General features: G+C 42.5%; 1 protein-coding gene across 2 annotated transcripts in view; it reads left to right on the forward strand.

Annotated features, from left to right (window-relative positions):
* The window catches only part of grinaa (glutamate receptor, ionotropic, N-methyl D-aspartate-associated protein 1a (glutamate binding)), a 54124-nt gene extending 34955 nt beyond the window's left edge, over positions 1–19169 (forward strand). For both annotated transcript variants that reach the window (XM_080735086.1, XM_080735087.1), the window contains 2 exons: positions 5436–5579; positions 15857–19169. In XM_080735086.1, coding sequence (XP_080591212.1) covers positions 5436–5579; positions 15857–16006 — 294 coding nt within the window. In that variant the 3' untranslated portion in view covers positions 16007–19169. The remainder of the gene's footprint in view (positions 1–5435; positions 5580–15856) is intronic.
* Positions 19170–20057: the final 888 nt, after the last annotated feature.

Here is a 20057-nt window from a genome sequence, read left to right on the forward strand (position 1 = left end):
GCTAAATACATACAGAGATCGACTACACCCAATCACAGTTTCCCTCGTTGGTCGGGATGAGCCACAACAGGTGGTGATCATTATAATGTGATCTTGTCATCGCCGTCAGTATGTATACAACAGTTTAATACACTTCTTAAATTCGCCTTACAGATTATACTAAACAGTGGATCACAATGTATTCAAAACTATGAAACAATATAATATGAAATGCAGCAGAGAAATCTTTATTTTCTACAAAAGTCAGGCATAAAGGAGAAAATTCACTCGGGCAGGAGATTGTCCTGGTGCCTGAGTAACGTTGCTAGTACCTGTTAGCAGATGTCTGAAGGAGGCTGTGACTGAAACGTTGCACAATAAAAGTGTAGATGGTGTGCAGGTCTTTGTGTATATTTCGTGCATTGTTTAGAACAGGTTGTCCGACAAGCAAGTGCGTTAGAGTGGAGGTAGAAACTGTCTTTAGCTTTCTATAAACACAACACAAGATGTCTGTGGTGTTTAAAATAAGTCATATTGTATAGTGATGTCTGTGGTGTTTAAAATAAGTCATATTGTATAGTTATGTCTGTGGTGTTATAAGTCATATTGTATAGTTATTGAGATATTTGGCATAAATAATTAGGCGTGTCTAACTGTCCATATGTCACAGCCCCAGTATTCGCAAGTAAGTAAAGATTATGTGTGTGTTCAAATGAACGGTAATTCAAATTTGACCTATCTTTCTCTATTTAGTTTTCGGGCCAGTGGGCATCAGCTTGGGGAAGTAAAACATGACTTGTACTTGCCTGACGGGCAAGTGCCACTGCAGCGCTTCCCTTTACTTATTATTACAGTATTAAACAAACTATACAGAAAGTTAGGAATCATTATCAGTACTGTTTGCACACTCATGTCTTGATACAGAGGCACATTCTGTACCCTAATAAATCTTTTAAACCTTTATTTGGCCTTAGTAAATAAAAAATAAACATTTACAGAGTGATGGGAGTAATAACACCACTGGCATAGGCAGGAATGAGAGTCAAGGTAGGCAAAATGCCTGCTGAAATGCCAGCGAAGTGCCGCATCACAACACATTGTGAGCTTTTAGATCGGCTATTTTCAAATGGACAAAATGTATAGGCCTATGTTTTATAATAATATTCTAAACAAGTAACTAGTAACTAAAGTTGTCCAATAGTGGAGTAGACTACACAGGAGAGGCATTTAGGCAAGCGTTTGTCATCGTACTTCTGCGTGCACATTTGATTCTTTTGTAAAGCCAGGTGATGGCCCAAAGTAAACACCCCTGTCACCCAATGAAAACAATAGCAGCAATGTACATCTCTGTCAGCGAGTTGAGGAGGCCTAGGCTATCGGCTGCCTACCAGTGAGGAGGAGAAGGAACTGGCTGAGCTACATTCTTTCGGAAGACAGTCAGGTCTTTACGCAATGGAAATATAGATTTTTTCATTCAATTTCTATTTTTTAATTTTAGGCTAGATCAGATCTCAGTTGGTAGGACTAACGCTGCCTACGCATCTGAATAACACCTGATCAAGAGGCTATTTTGCACAGATAAGATATTAGTACATGCCTTGAGAATTTTACTTGACCTTTTGGTGTGCCTTGGTCACAAGAAGTTGGAAAACTGATGGTCTGCTCACTTTGGCAGTTAACTCATTTAACGCTGATCCCGAGTATACTCGCGTAAAATACTCGAGTATTTAGAGTGCCGATCCCGAGTATACTCGCGTAAAATACTGTATATAGAGTAACGCCGGTTCTCCTACCCTACAGTCCGTTGGAAAGTCCTGGCACGATTGGACTCGCCGATTCATCATCATCACGGATCCACGTGCACAAAATAGTAATCCCTTAACATGGAGGCCGACGGGGAATCTCATCTTTAATGTCCATTTTCTCCAAACAACACTTTTAAAGCCAAGGATGGCATTAGATTCTCGCTACAATAACATAATAACAAAGGCAACGATCAGCCATTTTAGCAACGGCATGGGGTGACGATCGCTTCCGTTGAATGACGTTCAAAATAAGAGAATGGCTGCGTATGGAGCCTGCGAGAGGCACGCTGGACATTTAACCCGTTCATGTCTGGAGCACTAAATGGGTTAAGCAGACAGTTAGGTGCCCTCCACACTACAGGCGGTTGCCGTCGGGGCTGCCGCTAGGATCAGCGGTGGCCGCACCGTGGTGAGACACAAACACACTCGCTCAGTGAGTAAACGCCGCGCAGTATTTCACAAAGATGAACACAATTCATCTCTCACCGCCCGCGTACGCATGCACAAACGAGCACGCTCGCGGGGATTTCACGGGACCGCGCCCACTCTCCTCGCCGCCCCAAAACTTCGCTGCGTGGCTGAAAAAGCCGCCCGCCTCCCATTGAAAATGAATTGCTAGGAGGTGGTGACCGCGGCTGGTGTGGAACCCCCTTTAAGCAGACATCATTAACTGGTCCTGGTCTGTTTTAAAAGGCCTGTTTGGCATATATGTTATATAATGGTGCTGTCATAAAACTAAATCCTGGCTTATACGATGCATAAGTATGGTAATAATTTGGATGAGAAATACAGATTTTTCAGTCTTGTAAATGTGAGATGAAGCTAGTGGAGAAAGCTTGTGAAAGAGGAAAACTAAACTAACAGCTGTCAGCAGGAATCAGGCATTACATTTTAGTTTGACTCTCTGGTACTAGAACCTGTGATGTTGTTTAGTTTGACTCTCTGGTACTAGAACCTGTGATGTTGTTTAGTTTGACTCTGGTATTACTGTAGAACCTGTGATGTTGTTTAGTTTGACTCTGGTATTACTGTAGAACCTGTGATGTTGTTTAGTTTGACTCTCTGGTACTACTGTAGAACCTGTGATGTTGTTTAGTTTGACTCTGGTATTACTGTAGAACCTGTGATGTTGTTTAGTTTGACTCTGGTATTACTGTAGAACCTGTGATGTTGTTTAGTTTGACTCTGGTATTACTGTAGAACCTGTGATGTTGTTTAGTTTGACTCTGGTACTACTGTAGAACCTGTGATTGTGATGTTGTTTAGTTTGACTCTGGTATTACTGTAGAACCTGTGATGTTGTTTAGTTTGACTCTGGTATTACTGTAGAACCTGTGATGTTGTTTAGTTTGACTCTGGTATTACTGTAGAACCTGTGATGTTGTTTAGTTTGACTCTGGTATTACTGTAGAACCTGTGATGTTGTTTAGTTTGACTCTCTGGTACTACTGTAGAACCTGTGATGTTGTTTATTTTGACTCGCTGGTGCTACTGTAGAACCTGTGATGTTGTTTAGTTTGACTCTCTGGTGCTACTGTAGAACCTGTGATGTTGTTTAGTTTGACTCTCTGGTACTACTATAGAACCTGTGATGTTGTTTAGTTTGACTCTCTGGTACTACTATAGAACCTGTGATGTTGTTTAGTTTGACTCTCTGGTACTACTATAGAACCTGTGATGTTGTTTAGTTTGACTCTCTGGTACTACTATAGAACCTGTGATGTTGTTTAGTTTGACTCTCTGGTACTACTATAGAACCTGTGATGTTGTTTAGTTTGACTCTCTGGTACTACTATAGAACCTGTGATGTTGTTTAGTTTGACTCTCTGGTACTACTGTGATGTTGCCCTGTGAGCTTATAGAGTAATAATCAATACCTTACTTTGAGGAAACTTTTAATTCTTGTCATTCCTCAGAAAGCCTTGCACTGCAGCAAAGAACCCTCCTTGCTGCAGTGCACACAACTCAAACTATGGCTGCACCCCCCCCCCCCCCCCCCCCCCCCCCACACACACACACACACACACACACACACACACTTAAACTTTAAACTCTATGTTCTCTCTCTCTCGCTCTCTCAATGTATATACTGTACCCCATCGTATACATCCCATTGTGCAGTGGTGTGTTCTAGGATTCTTTTCAGGGCATGCCCTCCGTGGCTATTACAGTTTAGGCATTTAGCAGATGCTCTTAAGCAGATGCTCTTAAGCCAGAGCGACTTACAATAAGCAAGCTGATACATAAGCAATGTAATACAACAATATATCAACATAAAAAAAAAACATCAATTGCATAGACATATCAATCTAGAAAAAAAAATAACTTATGGTAGACCAAGCACCTAATCAGTAAAAAAACATTATATATACCGTACACCTATCTAGCTATCTATTGCTATAAATGCTACCTAGCTTTCATGTATGGTTTCATGTATGGTTTCATGTATGGCTATTCGTGTGGCCAGGGCATACACCAGTGCATAATGCCTATCAGGTACACTACTTTGAAAGGTTCAGGAGGGCATACGCTTTTCTGTATTTTCTGTATTTCTTTTTGTCACAGCATATAGACCCAAGTGTCAGGTAGAACACAGCACTGCCATTGTAAGCAGCTCGGTGGTCTTGTAGTTGGAGTGTCCGTCCTGAGATTGGGAGGCCTCAAGCTGCCTCACACTACAGAAACAGGAGATTGGCTCTCCTGAGCTATGAGCCTCATGGCATGGGGACCGTTGGTTCTCAAGGCTACTTACTACTAGGGATGGAGCTCGAAACAAGGGCCTGCTACAAACGCGATAACACATTTATTGAGTACCCGGTATCAATAAGCTTTGTATTGATTTGTATTTTTTATCAAGCTTGTTTTCGAGCACAGTGACCCACAACGTCATGTTTAAACTGAAGACAAGAGGCGATCAAGAAATTATTACAGTACTATTCATCATATAAAGCCATTTGACATTTATTGCACACTCATGAATGATTGTTTCAATGATATTTAATAATAACATTTGTTACTTTTATTAATTGTCATGTTCATAGATGGTGGTCAGCACAAACTCACAGTCACAACAACTGGCATATATATAAAAAAAAATACCAGTTATGTTCAGAATTTGTCGTCTCACATCTTTCCACAAAATATTAGAAAAAGCTCAATAGTGGGCTCGATACAAGTCCGGCTCAATAAGCAGGATCGATAAGGTGCTCATTATCAATAAAAATGATCATCCCTACTTACTACTGTTGTGGCACACTACTACTACAGTACCCCATGTTAGTCTGGCTTAAACGTTAAGGTTGCCTCACACTACAGAGGCCACTTACACAGTGGTTCTCAACCTTTTCAGGCCGCGACCCCCAAATAATCATATTTGAACTGGGGACCCCCCACCCTGACGAGCACTAAGCGTTGAGGCATTACATTTTGTATGACACGGTTCTATTGTGAAAATAGCAGATCTACATGCTCACAACGCCTCTAGTGTTTGACATTTACTTAGAAGTCCTTAAATTGTCACTTTAGAAATGTGCAGCCAGATACCCTCCATACACATAAACTTTATGTTGGTTTGTTTACTGTTGAGTTAGACCTACTGTACCCCATGTTACGCCAGGCTTAAACGTTGTCTTTTCTCTCCTTCTCTCTCAGAGCAAGTATGACTTCACCTCGTGCCGGGGAGTGCTGTTCGTCTGCCTCATCGTGCTGGTCCTCTTCTCCTTCCTCTGCATCTTCATCCGCCACAGGATCCTACACATCGTCTACGCCTCGCTGGGAGCTCTGCTGTTCACCTGCGTAAGATACCCTAAACCCTTACCCTAAACCCTTACCCTAACCCTAAACCCTTACCCTAAACCCTTACCCTAACACTAAACCCTAACAGGATCCTGCACATCGTCTACGCCTCGCTGGGAGCCCTGCTGTTCACCTGCGTAAGATAACACTAAACCCTAACCCTAAACCCTTACCCTAACCCTAAACCCTTACGCTAAACCCTTACCCTAACACTAAACCCTAAAGCCCGTATCAGAGTCGGGTCCGCGGTGGAAGGCTATCCACTGCGCCCTTCCACCGCGGTGTAGTGCTGTGTAGTCTTTTTGAGTCATAAAACTACAACGTTAACGCTCAAAAAGACTACACGGCACCCGACTCTGATACAGGCTTAACAGGATCCTCCACATCGTCTACGCCTCGCTGGGAGCTCTGCTCTTCACCTGCGTAAGATACCCTAAACCCTTACCCTAACACTAAACCATAAACCCTTACCCTAACACTAAACCCTAACAGGCAGGCAAGCACAGCACCGTATCATGTTGTTGTCTCTGCGACTGCGTAAGCTGCGCTCATAGCTCTATGGCCGCGCCGCTGCGCCACTGCAGCGCTGTTGTTAACTGCACTTAGTAAACACTTCTTCGTCGCGTTAGTTTACAAAAGTCTTTCCACCTAAAGGTTAGGTCCTAACCGCTAACAGCTCCTCGTGACCATCTGAGCAGACAGCAGCTGGTTGAAGCTGTGTTCCCTTCCGTGAATTAGTAAAGGATGACCTAATAAAGCAGTGGTGGGCAACAAGCGGTCCATGGGCTAGAATGGGCCCGCCAGCGATAATATTTGTCTCACAATATCCGACTCACAGTCCCACATGTGGACAGTTAAATACACAAGGGCTTTGCTATTGATGACACTGAGTGGGAGGTGTGCATAGTTTCTCTTTCCATTCTCTTTTGGAATGTTCTGTTTTCACTGTCAATTCTCCTCTTTAGACTCTTGGATGAGAAACGTCTCTCGCAACAAGAACTGTTTAACATGCCTTAAACAATACACTGTTGCTCTCTGTGTCTAACAAGAGACCTTGAAAAATGAAAGAGCTTTGTCTCTTTCTGACTCCCTGAATACTTTTTGCGTGTCTCATTCAAGGATAGGGCCTGCTGCACGAAATGAACCTGTATTGTAACGCTTGATTACACGCACGCACACACACACACACACACACACACACACACACACACACACACACACACACACACACACACACACACACACACACTGCTCTGTCAGAGTATGCGATTATGCAACAAACATCTTTATTCCGTACCTTTTCATTACAGTGTCAATATATTTCATGTTGTAAAGGTGGTCTGTGGTCACGTTCCACTTCCTAATTTAGCCATTGATTGGTTGTGTTCTGTCAGCTCATGGCTTAGTGCAGTGGTTCTCAACACCAGTGGTTCTCAACACCTCACAACGCGAGGCGTTGTGAGCATGTAGATCTGATATTTTCACAACAGAACCGTGTTATACAAAATGTAATGCCTCGACTCAGGGTGGGGGGGGGGGGGGGCCAGTTAAAATATGATTAATTTGGGGGTCGCGGCCTGAAAAGGTTGAGAACCACTGGCTTAGTGGAACCCTGGCCTGGGGTTTCATCATGTGTACTGTATGTTATGTTCAGATCTGAAATAAGCAAATTATATTCTTCCAGTATTTATAGACTTGAATAGAAATCTCACTACCTTTCCTATATCCATAGTATTCAATGTGTGGCTTTTGGCTCTTTTCAGTGTTGTTGTACTTCTGCCTAGATATCATAAAAGCATTTAATAGATAGATAGATCTTTATTGATCCTTTGAGGGTAATTCAGTTGTCCCTGTCACACTATAAGGGAAATCCTCACTTTCACAGCTTTTAAAGGACAATTGAAACAGTGGTTAATAAACAACCAGTCTTGTGATCATGTCTGACTTATCAGTCCACAATAGAGTAGGTCTACCCTAGTAATAGTCTTAATGTTTTCTTACTTTTCTAGTGGCACTGTCCCGTCATAATAAACACAATAAAGTAAATAGCAGCATTATAACGCACTAGAAATGGGCATGAGCAATAGGGATGGGACGATAAGTGATTTTATCTTGATAAAAAAACACACACGATAATCGTATCGTGGAGATTTAATTTATTGTGAAATCGTCCTCCGTCAGGCACTGGGATCGATTCACCTTTTATTTGTCGAGCTGCATATCTGGTACCACTTCCCTCTATAATTGGTAAAAGGTACTTATAATATACTTGATACAGTCTTTTTTACACTCTCTATCAAATGTCTTTGCCAAAAAATAGCTGATCTACAAGCTCACAACGTGTCGCGCTGAGACACGTTGTGAACTTGTAGATTTGCTATTTTTTGGCAAATGTTCCGCCCCAGGATAATGGATTTTGATTATCGCGATAATATCATAAATCGTGATTTATTTTGTTACAATAATCGTGATATGAAATCTTCATATCGTCCCATTCCTAATGAACCCCCTGATGATGACTCATCTGTCTGGAGGAAACATAGGACGGCCAAAGGGCCACAACATTGAATCATGTCTAGGGTACCAAGCCGAGGGCCACAACATTGAATCATGTCTAGGGTACCAAGCTGAGGGCCACAACATTGAATCATGTCTAGGGTACCAAGCTGAGGGCCACAACATTGAATCATGTCTAGGGTACCAAGCTGAGGGCCACAACATTGAATCATGTCTAGGGTACCAAGCCGAGGGCCACAGCATTGAATTATGTCTAGGGTACCAAGCTGAGGGCCACGACATTGAATTATGTCTAGGGTACCAAGCCGAGGGCCACGACATTGAATTATGTCCAGGGTACCAAGCCGAGGGCCACAGCATTGAATGATGTCTAGGGTACCAAGCCGAGGGCCACGACATTGAATCATGTCTAGGGTACCAAGCCGAGGGCCACAACATTGAATGATGTCTAGGGTACCAAGCCGAGGGCCACAACATTGAATGATGTCTAGGGTACCAAGCCGAGGGCCACGACATTGAATGATGTCTAGGGTACCAAGCCGAGGGCCACGACATTGAATTATGTCTAGGGTACCAAGCCGAGGGCCACGACATTTTATTATGTCTAGGGTACCAAGCCGAGGGCCACGACATTTTATTATGTCTAGGGTACCAAGCCGAGGGCCACGACATTGAATCATGTCTAGGGTACCAAGCCGAGGGCCACAACATTGAATTATGTCTAGGGTACCAAGCCGAGGGCCACAACATTGAATTATGTCTAGGGTACCAAGCCGAGGGCCACAACATTGAATTATGTCTAGGGTACCAAGCCGAGGGCCACAACATTGAATTATGTCTAGGGTACCAAGCCGAGGGCCACAACATTGAATTATGTCTAGGGTACCAAGCCGAGGGCCACAACATTGAATGATGTCTAGGGTACCAAGCCGAGGGCCACAACATTGAATCATGTCTAGGGTACCAAGCCAAGGGCCACAACATTGAATCATGTCTAGGGTACCAAGCCGAGGGCCACAACATTGAATTATGTCTAGGGTACCAAGCCGAGGGCCACAACATTGAATTATGTCTAGGGTACCAAGCCGAGGGCCACAACATTGAATTATGTCTAGGGTACCAAGCCGAGGGCCACAACATTGAATTATGTCTAGGGTACCAAGCCAAGGGCCACAACATTGAATGATGTCTAGGGTACCAAGCCGAGGGCCACAACATTGAACGATGTCTAGGGTACCAAGCCGAGGGCCACAACATTGAACGATGTCTAGGGTACCAAGCCGAGGGCCACAACATTGAATTATGTCTAGGGTACCAAGCCGAGGGCCACAACATTGAACGATGTCTAGGGTACCAAGCCGAGGGCCACAACATTGAATGATGTCTAGGGTACCAAGCCGAGGGCCACAACATTGAATTATGTCTAGGGTACCAAGCCGAGGGCCACAACATTGAATTATGTCTAGGGTACCAAGCCGAGGGCCACAACATTGAATGATGTCTAGGGTACCAAGCCGAGGGCCACAACATTGAATGATGTCTAGGGTACCAAGCCGAGGGCCACAACATTGAATTATGTCTAGGGTACCAAGCCGAGGGCCACAACATTGAATTATGTCTAGGGTACCAAGCCGAGGGCCACAACATTGAATGATGTCTAGGGTACCAAGCCGAGGGCCACAACATTGAATCATGTCTAGGGTACCAAGCCGAGGGCCACAACATTGAATTATGTCTAGGGTACCAAGCCGAGGGCCACAACATTGAATTATGCATGGGTACCAAGCCGAGGGCCACAACATTGCAGGGGGCGACGGTGGCGTTCCCGCTACTCCAGCGACAGTTCAGATATCGCCGTTGTCGGGTGAAAATCTTGTACGTCCAAAACCGTTCGTTTTGAATACATCATTTTTAAAATTAAACAGCTGTGCGAGGCGTTGTGTGCTTGTAGATCTGCTGTTTTCACTACTTTGTATGATTTGCGAAAGAACGTACACATTTGGAGATACGAGATTTCCACCCGACAACGACGATATACTAGTGTTGTTGCTGCTCTTATACCACCATTATTACTGGGGTTGGTGTGGGCCAGACAGTAGCCCCCCGCGGTCCGCAAATGGCCCGTGAGCCGCCTATTGGGGAACCCTGACGTAGAGCATCATTTCCTGTTAGCTATAAACAATATTATAGAAAGAGTTGGTCCTGTGGGTGGCAGGAAATGACCGGGCCAATCAGTGATTGCCCTTCACTGTTTAAGTTGAAACGCAGTCACGGATTGGCCCGGTCATTTTTTGATTTCGCATACTCGCTTTCTATTGGCCGAAGTCCAGACTGATACTGAGGAGTGAATCCATGTTATGGGTCTGGCTGATGCCAGGCTAGACGTTCCCAGCCATGGACATGCCAAGTAGGGCTGTCACAATTATTACATAATCGTCTAATCGCAATTATCTGACATAATCATGATTATGTTTCATAATCGTCATAATCGTTTCCATGTTGAAAAATGTTCATATATTTTTTTTATGTAGGGGAAGTATTTGCACATCCACTAGATTCAGGTGCAGGTGCGTAGGTCTGTGAACACTGAAGAAATCACGAATAGATATTTCATGAACAAAAACTCCTGCACTCTGCTTTTTTAATTATAAAGTTGTCAAAAATGTCAGTAATTTCTTTGTATATTTAGGTTATGTGTCATATCTACCATGTGCAACTTCAAAGTCTAAAAACCAAAGAGAAATGTAATTGTCAACGACAAAAACACAATTAAATCGTTAATCGCAATTATTTGAGTGACAATTAATCGTCATGTAAAATGTCATAATCATGACAGCCCTAATGCCAAGGACCCTCAAATAACCCCAGCCTCTGGCTGCGGCCGTCCTTTTGCCAAATGGCTTAAATGAAGAAAGATGTGGTGTGCCGGTGTGGTCTCTGACCAACAGAGAGACTCAGATCCATGTGTGCTGGATGTGGGATGAATGATGAAAGCCATTGATAGATTGTGAAACGGAGAAAGGATGCATGCTGACTGTCGTCGTAGAGGTGATGAATGATGACACAATTAAAACTAGTGTGACATCCTCTATTGAACCCTGACAGAGGAGGTTGAAATTCTATCTACGGCTGTGTTTGAAACGCTATTAGAACAACAACAAATAAAAGCTGATGTCATGTCTATGGCGGGAGTGCACAGACAAAACTGATCATGCAGTGCAGATTATGTTAGATTTTTTTGTTGGCAAATGCCTCCAAAAGGCCTGGCTCGGCTTGCTGCAGTTAGAAGGACGCGCAGGGATAAGGTCTTTTGGACAATTTCCTTGGGAAAATGTATTTATTTCTGGTCGGGATTAGAGATGTAACGATACCATTCTTTTCCTTCCCGATAACAATTCAGATCCCTGTAAGTGGGAACCCAGGGACCCTCTGGGTTCCTTGAGGGGGTTCCAAATGGACCCTTACAACTCTGTGATTTGTACCCTCTCAGAGTTATGGATGGGGGTCTTTGAAATTAAAAGGTTTGAGAACCACTGATCTAGGAATAAATAGAAATCTATATATAAAACGGTAGTGTGAACATAAACTGAAGCATTCAGTAATTGGTGATAATTGATTACTTTAAATGACATATTATGTGATAAGTTGTGTGGCGGCTGAGCAAAGGCCATGGTTTCTGTGAGATCACAGAGGAGGAGGAGGAGGTCACAACTTTCCCCAGCAGGAAGCACAAAAAGGCAGAAAAAAAAATTGACTCAAAGTGCTGGAAGAAAAGTTAATGGTTGAAGTCTGAGCAACATAATATGACAAGAACACATGAATGACCTACATACTGTATGGGACTACAGGGACGAGACAGAGACGCACGCCTTCCAAGTCGAAGTCGACTCTCAGTTTCTCCTCGACTGACAGCAATGTCTCTGCATTTTACTGACATCTTCAGACACAACTCAATGCTTTTGTTCGTCTGCGGCTACAAATTCTTGTCATTTTATTATTTTACAAAATGAACCTTTCCCCCCTCTATTTAAACCTGCAGTTAACTGTACATTTCAACATATTGTGGGATGTGAAAACAAATGTAATCCTAATGGAACGCAAAAAAAATTATGTTTCTGCAGTGTGCAATTGGAGACTGCCACTTTAAACAACATTAAAAGTAACATTACCTAAAGCAGGCTTACAGACTTATTTCATCCCATTTACAAACATGGATTGCATAGCTTAACTCTATGGAAAGAATGTATGGCACAAATAGCCTCGTGTAGCCAGGCTTACTCCTCTGCAAAGAGAAAAGCCTGGTCAAGATATGAAGCAGAGAGAGTTCCAGGAGGTGGGGCTGAATTTTCCCGGAAGTTGTCTCTTTTTCACAGTGTGGTGTCCCTGCAAACGTATTCCCCGCTGAAAGAAATCTGTTCTACATGGATTCGGACAACGTTACATCTATTAAGAGCGAGTTAAGAGCTACAATCTTTGTGTTTGTTTGGCTAGGGAATGTAAACAGACCTGCACCACATGACGTAACTTCCATTAAACACATTACTCCCGCCACCTCAGATAGAACCAACCGGAAGTCATATCTTGCCCAGGGTTGACAAAAGTGTCTCTGTGTTGCATCCAAACGTCTACTGTGGGCTTAATTTTATAGAACTAAATGAATGAAGATGACGTTCCTTTGGCATTCATTCCCTCTCCATCTAAAACCCTACAGTACCACATACCTAAAATAGTGGTTCTCAACCTGTGGGCCGGGACCCCCAGGGGGGTCCCCAAATTATTTTGGGGGGTCCCCAGATGATTAACTTATGTGCAACATTGTTTTCTCTCTCAACTGTGTATAGAGGGTATCTGCACAATTCTAAAGTGACTATTTAAAACCTTTAAAATGACAAATTAAACATTGGTAAAATTGTCAAATATTAGAGGCAGAAATTGTGAAAATAGCCAATCTACATGCTCACAACGCCTCGCATGTAGATCTGCTATTTTCACAATAGAACCATGTCATACAAAATGTAATGCCTCAACTAAGTGCTTCTTAGGGTGGGGGGTCCCCAGTTAAAATATGATTATTTTGGGGGGCACGGTGGCGCAGTGGTTAGCGCTTCGCCTCACAGCTAGAAGGTCCTGGGTTCGATTCCCGCCGGGGGACGCTGTGGGCGCTGGCGGCGTGTTCCTCCTCCGCGTCATCAGCGCCCACACCCTAGGTGGGGTTGGCGATAGGGCCTTTCTGTGTGGAGTTTGCATGTTCTCCCCGTGTCTCCTAGGGTTGATACCCTCACAAAAGCATGCACGTAATCCTGGTCTCAATAATGCCTCCCCCTGGCCAGCCGGGGCGCCTGATGGAGGGGAAAGGAACTGGTTGGAATAACGTGTTCCTTCCACGCGCTACGTCCAAACCAGGGAAATCTCCACTGTCAGGTGAAAAGAAGCAACTTGGACTCCTCATGCATAGAAGGAGGCATGAGGTCAGTCCGTTGTCTCCCCAGGCGCGGCAGAGGGAGAGCAGAGCCCAGGATTACATAGGCAATTAGCACTGGGTGAAAAAATGGGTTACAAAATTGTGGGATAAAAATGTATTTAAAAAAATATATATATATGATTATTTTACCGTATACTTATAATCACCCGGGGGAAACTAGTCACCGGGCACCAAATACCTACCACTATTCAAATGGATGCAAATAAGTATTGCAAATAGCTGGCCGGCTCTTAACATTTAGGCCTAGAATTATTGAAGGCTTTAACTATTGAAAAATAGCAGATATACAAGCTCACAGCGCGGCACCGAGTGCGAGCTTGAGCTTGTAGATCTGCTATTTTTGAAAAAGTTGTGAAAATGTGTGCAAATCTTTGAATATATGTACTTTTAAACGTTTGTAACTCAAATTTTGCTTCTGGGGGGTCCCTGGGACTAAATATTTTGAGATGGGGGTCCGTGGCCAAATAAATATCAGTTTGGGGGTCCTTCACATGAAAAGGTTTGAGAACCACTGACATAGTAGTCTCTCAAGAACAGACTAACTGAGCTGAGCTCCATTTAAGTGAAAAAGACCTTTTCTTTGACGATGGGTTAGGGTTACATTGCTGTACCACATTGCTGACATAGAAACATAGGTATTTCAAAAAACCTTAGAAGGATTCAAAAGACACTTATAGAATCGGGTCAAAATTCTAATTTTCACAATTTTTCAAAAATAGCAGACCTACAAGCTCGCAGCACGGCACTCGGTGCCGCTCTGCGAACTTGTAGATCTGCTATTTTTCAATAGTTAAAGCATAAAATAATGATACACAATAATGTGTACCCGTTCTGAATGGGTTAAACCCCCGGGAGGTCCCGGGCTACTGTTTGGAAAACTACTGTATATCTAGTCTAGTGGATGAGGTCCAAAGAACGGCTAAAATGAATTCTTGGGTTTTGGATTTATTATTCCGTGTCCTGACTTCACGGTCAATGCAAAGTCTGAGTCCTAATCCTCAAACCGTAGGGGATTTCACTCTGTTTTCCTTTTCTTTTCTCTGGCTCTGATGAAGACCTTCCAAGGTCAAAACACTTTGGCAGGCAAATTATATTAATCCAGTTTTCCTCCATTGTACTCGTGATGAGTGCCCTGAGGATCGTCTGCTGTTTTTTCTCTTCTTATTTTTTTTCTTTGAACACCACTGATACATTAAACTACTTTTAACCATTTTTATATCCTGTGAGCACCTGGTCGTTCTGTTTTCTCAGTCCTTAACACATTTACTAGGACTAGAATTATTGTATGCTTTAACGAATGAAAAATAGCAGATCTAGTTCTGCTATTTTTCCAAGTAATGAAAACGTGTGCACATCTTTGAATCTATGTAATCTTAAAGCAAACATTTGTAACTCAAATTTTGCTCCTGGGGGGTCCCTGGAACTTAATATTTTGACATTATAATGTTGGGGGTCCTTCACATGAAAAAGTTTGAGCACCACTGACATAGAAACATATGTTTTTCAGAAACCTATGTTAGGGTATAGGAGACATAAATAGAATTGGGTCAAAATATTGAAAATTGTCATGTTAAAAAAAATAGCAGATCTGCATGCTAGTGCCGCACTGCGAGCATGTAGATCTGCTATTTTTCACTAGTTAAAGCATAAAATAATGCGTAATAATGCGTTCACGACCTAAATGGGTTAAACCGTAACGTTTGTCTCTATTGATGACGTGTTTGTACTTAGGGGTGGGTGATATGGGGATAAATACCGTTGAGACGATACAATGTCTCCATGATATTCCTTTTCAGAGATATCGTATGTATCGTGATACAATGAGGGAGCCATATCAAAATCCCTGCTGAATTGTTAAAACAGAGATTCATTGCAGAATTCATTGAAACCTGCAATTTTGTCTAAATCAGTAGTTCTCAAACTTTAAAATGTCTTGGTCTCCCCCTCACTCTGACAGTATACAAATGAAACCAGGTGCATTTGGTTTCATTTGTATACTGTCAGTTACATACATTTTTAAGGGTCAATTTAGACCTCCCAAAAGGAACCCACAGGTCTAACATGGTCTGTTACTCCCTTTTCTTTTAGTTTTTTTTTACCTTGTAGGTGGTTGTTGTACTTACTTGATAAATAACCATAAAAACCAACGTGAAAAAGAATCGTGATAAGATTGTGTATCATAATAGAGCTTGGAAGAATATCGTGATATTGTTCCATATCGCCCAGACGCCCAAGCCCTAATTCCATGCTTGCTTTCTTTCTGTTTCCCCCCCTCCAGTTCTTGGCCGTGGACACCCAGCTGCTCCTGGGCAACAAGAAGCTGGCTCTGAGTCCAGAGGAGTACATCTTCGCCGCGCTCAACCTCTACACGGACATCATCAACATCTTCCTCTACATCCTGGCCATCGTGGGGCGCTCTCGCGACTGAGGAGGACCCTGGCCGAGCGGTGGGCGGGCGGGCGGGAGAGACGGAGGAAAACCTCTCCTCATCGTTGAATGCTGAATAATAATAATACGTCTCCCCTCTCCTCTCTTCTCAAGCCTTTTTCCTTTCGTTCTTAGTTTCACTTTCCCCCTCCCTCCCTCACACTCTACTGTTCCTCTCTCATCACATAGTTCTCCTCTTTGTTTTTATCTATTTTTTTTAAATAGCAAGTGGTGTTAGATATGGAGGAAGAAGATTGTGTACCTGGCAATGCAGCTCCCGAGAAGGACACTGGTTTTATTTATTTATCTGATGAAAACATTTTAATGACCACTTTTAATATCGCTCTATTCCTTTCCCCTTTTATTGTCATTCATCGGGCCTTTACCGACCGTAGCGCTTGCTCTAACCAACCACCCTCTTTGGCTACTACTAACACAGATGACTTGTCCACAAAACAACCCATCCATCGGCCTCCTCCGGTTTGACTTGACGCCGTAATAGCTGAGCCTCCTCCTCCCATCATCCCCTAGCTGTGTGCCTGGCACTCTGCCTCGCCATGCAGCGTACGCGCTGCGGAGAGATTGAACCCAGAGAGAGAGAAGGGAGAGCACTTGGTTGAGTGCAGTGCTGTGACGCAGAATGTCTGAATGGGAAGAAGCAAGTGTTATTAGAACAATATCTCCTTATCCTCCAGGCCAGGGGTCTTCAACAGGGGGTCCAGGACCCCTAGGGGGTCCTCAGAGTTACTACAGGGGGGCCACCAAATCTTTGTGTGATAGGATTATTCTTTTGAACCCTCGCAGCCCTATACTCTGAGGAGAACTTTAGACAAAAATAGCAGATCTACAAGCTCAACGCCTTGCAGCGCGGCTATTTTTGGCAAATATGTTTGGTGTAGAGGTAATTAAAAAAAAAGAGCAAGTACAGAGTGAAAGGTCAAATTTACTAAGTAAACGACCAATGATTTAAGTGGTTAAATGTCTGAAAAATACATTAACACGATTCCAGCGTAGACTGTCAGTGTACACTCAGTGTAGTACTCCGTGTCTTGTTTGACAGTGCTGTCAAACAAGTCGATGAAAATCTGCAACACTATGTTATACAATATATAGTGGGGGTCCCTGCTGTATTTCCCTCTCAGCTAAGGGGTCCTTGGCCTGAAGACGTTGAAGACCCCTGCCCCAGCTCTCCCCATACTTCCCTTCTCCTCGACTTGTCAATGTAAAGTAAATCTGCATGGCAACTTTGAAACTAAAAACACCACTAAGATTTTCTCCTGAACCACCAGCGGGGTACCTCCTGTCCTAGCTTGCTTGTACACATTGCTGTAAATAGTTGTGTGTTTTCCCCTATAATACGACGCTGACATCCCTACATCTCTGACCTCTTAGGCATGCGAGAGCGAGCCTTATGGGGGAGGCTGTAGCTCGGGCATCTTAGCTAGCCCAGTGCAAAGAGCAAACCCCTCTTTTAATGGCATAATACATAATGGCATAATACAGAATGGAAAGAAGAGTTTCGTTTTGGATGTATTATGATCTCTCACAAATATACCGTACACACATATGGAATATATAATCTCGGTATATATTCTTACTGGATATCTTTTATTAAAGAAGTCGGATTTGATTATTTGAAATGACGAATACCTGAGTGTCTTCGAAGAAGTAGCATCCTTTGGTGTTATATTTAATTTTCCCTCTCTTTGTTTTTTCTCCCCACTAACCCCACTTTGTCTGATCTTTTATGTAAAGTGAACCCAAGTGCTGTTTTTTTTTCTCTTTCTTTTCATCATAATGTGAAAAAGTATTAATATTTCTCATCACTTTTATACTCCGCTGTTCAGAGTATCGCTAGTCGCTTGTAATTTCTAAAGAACTAATGTGAGGTGAAAGGGTAGAGAGACGATGAAGAATTTGCCAGTGATATTAAGTTATGAATCTTTATTTATTGAAGTTGCTGTAGTAGAGAACCGGGTTTGCTTGGTTGTCGTCGTAAGCTGAGGAATGATACTCTCAAAATGTACAAAATTATGTTTTCAATTTATGTTACAGTTAGGACTGCTTGAAACATGGAGGATTAGCATGTCAGTACTTGAAATCTCAAAAAAATACGTTTCGGAAGGAATTGTTTTTGAAGTCCTTTTGAAATCATCAAACGACTATTACACTCTACCGTAGTACCACAACATTGATACCTGAGACGAAAGTCCATATTTTACAGTTTTGAATATAGATTTTTTTTATTTATTTACCAGACAGTAAACCACAAACTAGAAGTTTTTAATCTGTTCAATTCTTTATGCACTCCCCCCTCATTTTGTTGAATTGGATTTTTTTTTACTTGACTCATATACCGTATATATATATATATATATATATTAGGAATTATAAGACATAATACATATGGAAAGTGGAAAAACAGTATATCTCCAACAGTTTGTGGAACAACAGTATAAGTCCGTACAAGCAATATTCAGCAGACAAATGGAGCAGATAACATTAACACAGACAATTGAACAAAATGAGGGGAGAGTGCATTAACAATTTAACCGATTAAAAATGACTGACTAGTTTGTGGTTTACAGTCTGGTAAATCCAAAAATATATATATTCAAAAAATAAATAAATATGGACTTAGTTATTCGTCTCAGGTACTCAATTATAGAATTGATCTGTACTTCATTATTAATAACGATAATACCATAGTGTCCACAACACAAATGGTATGTTTCAAAATGTATATCAAAACGTCTTTTGAACGGTGATTTCACATTGTATTTTTTCACCTGTTGCATGATGACCTCCCCCCCCCCCCCCCCCCCCATGTTTGCATGTGCTAACAATGCGCACACACACACACGCACGCACGCACGCACGCACGCACACACACACGCGCGTGCGGCACACACTCAATGTTTCTGTTTCAGAGAGACACGGTGTTAAAGGTATTGTTTTGACGACCCTTTTTTTTTAACTCTTGTGTTTGTATCTAACTAATGTGTATGTGTATATACAACTCCCAGTGGTTTGATGTGTATAGATAGTCATTTTGGGCTATGTTCGGTCTGTTTGCACTGTATATTTGCTTTTAAATTAAAAACTGGAGTTGCATTCCTCTATTACTGCTGTTCGCTTTTCATTAAAAGAGATACGATGTACGAGTGCTGTCTCTTGTGTGTTTATTAACTACACACACTACACAGGCCTTGGGGATATTGTTTTATACAACAAAGTGACAGGTAATATTGCTGCCCTCTGAGATAAGTTAAGGTTTGTAGGTTTAGGGTTAGTTATTGGTGTTGATGTGAAAAGTACCCGACTGTAACTTACAGTATATAAACCAAACTGTTGACAACTGTATATATCGAGGGCTTGGCGCTAAAATCTTCCCAAAGAATTATTAAAAATAAACGAAAAAGGTTATTGATAAAACACGAACTGCTCACGTATTAGGAGGGTAGTATGAGTCACCAGAAAAAAGAATAATAATCTCTCAACTAAGGGGTCCTTGGCCTGAAAACGTTGAAGACCCCTGTTCTAGACAGTCAGTGTGCCATGTCAACATAAAATGTAATGACACCCCATCAAAATTCAGACATATTTAGATTGTCAGGACATTGTTATAATGATCATTAGCAATAACCCTCCTATCTCCCTGACTCCCTCCCCAGTCAGAGTTCAGAGTTTTAGGCCATGACTACACGGAGCTGGATATTTCTGAAGCTAGACATTTTTTGTGCTGTTGGGGCTTGCAGCCACATGAAGCTGGATATTTTTTAAACCGGATAAATAAATAAGTGAAGACATTGAAAAATATCCGATTCACTGGATCCGTGTAGACGGGGAACCCGGATATCTCTGAAGACTTTACTGTGTGTTTGCTTGTTAGACCTAGATATCTTTGTCGTGTGGACCTAGATATTTTTCTATCCACGAGTTTCCAACGCCCCATAGTGCATTGCGCAGACGTCTGCACCGAGCTTCCGACGCCGATTTACAAGCTCACAACGGGTTGCATCTGCGACGCGACGTGAGCTTGTATGTCTGCT

This window comes from Nannobrachium achirus (genome assembly GCF_963921795.1).
Source record: "Nannobrachium achirus genome assembly, chromosome: 10".
In the NCBI taxonomy this organism is placed as follows: Eukaryota; Metazoa; Chordata; class Actinopteri; order Myctophiformes; family Myctophidae; genus Nannobrachium; species Nannobrachium achirus.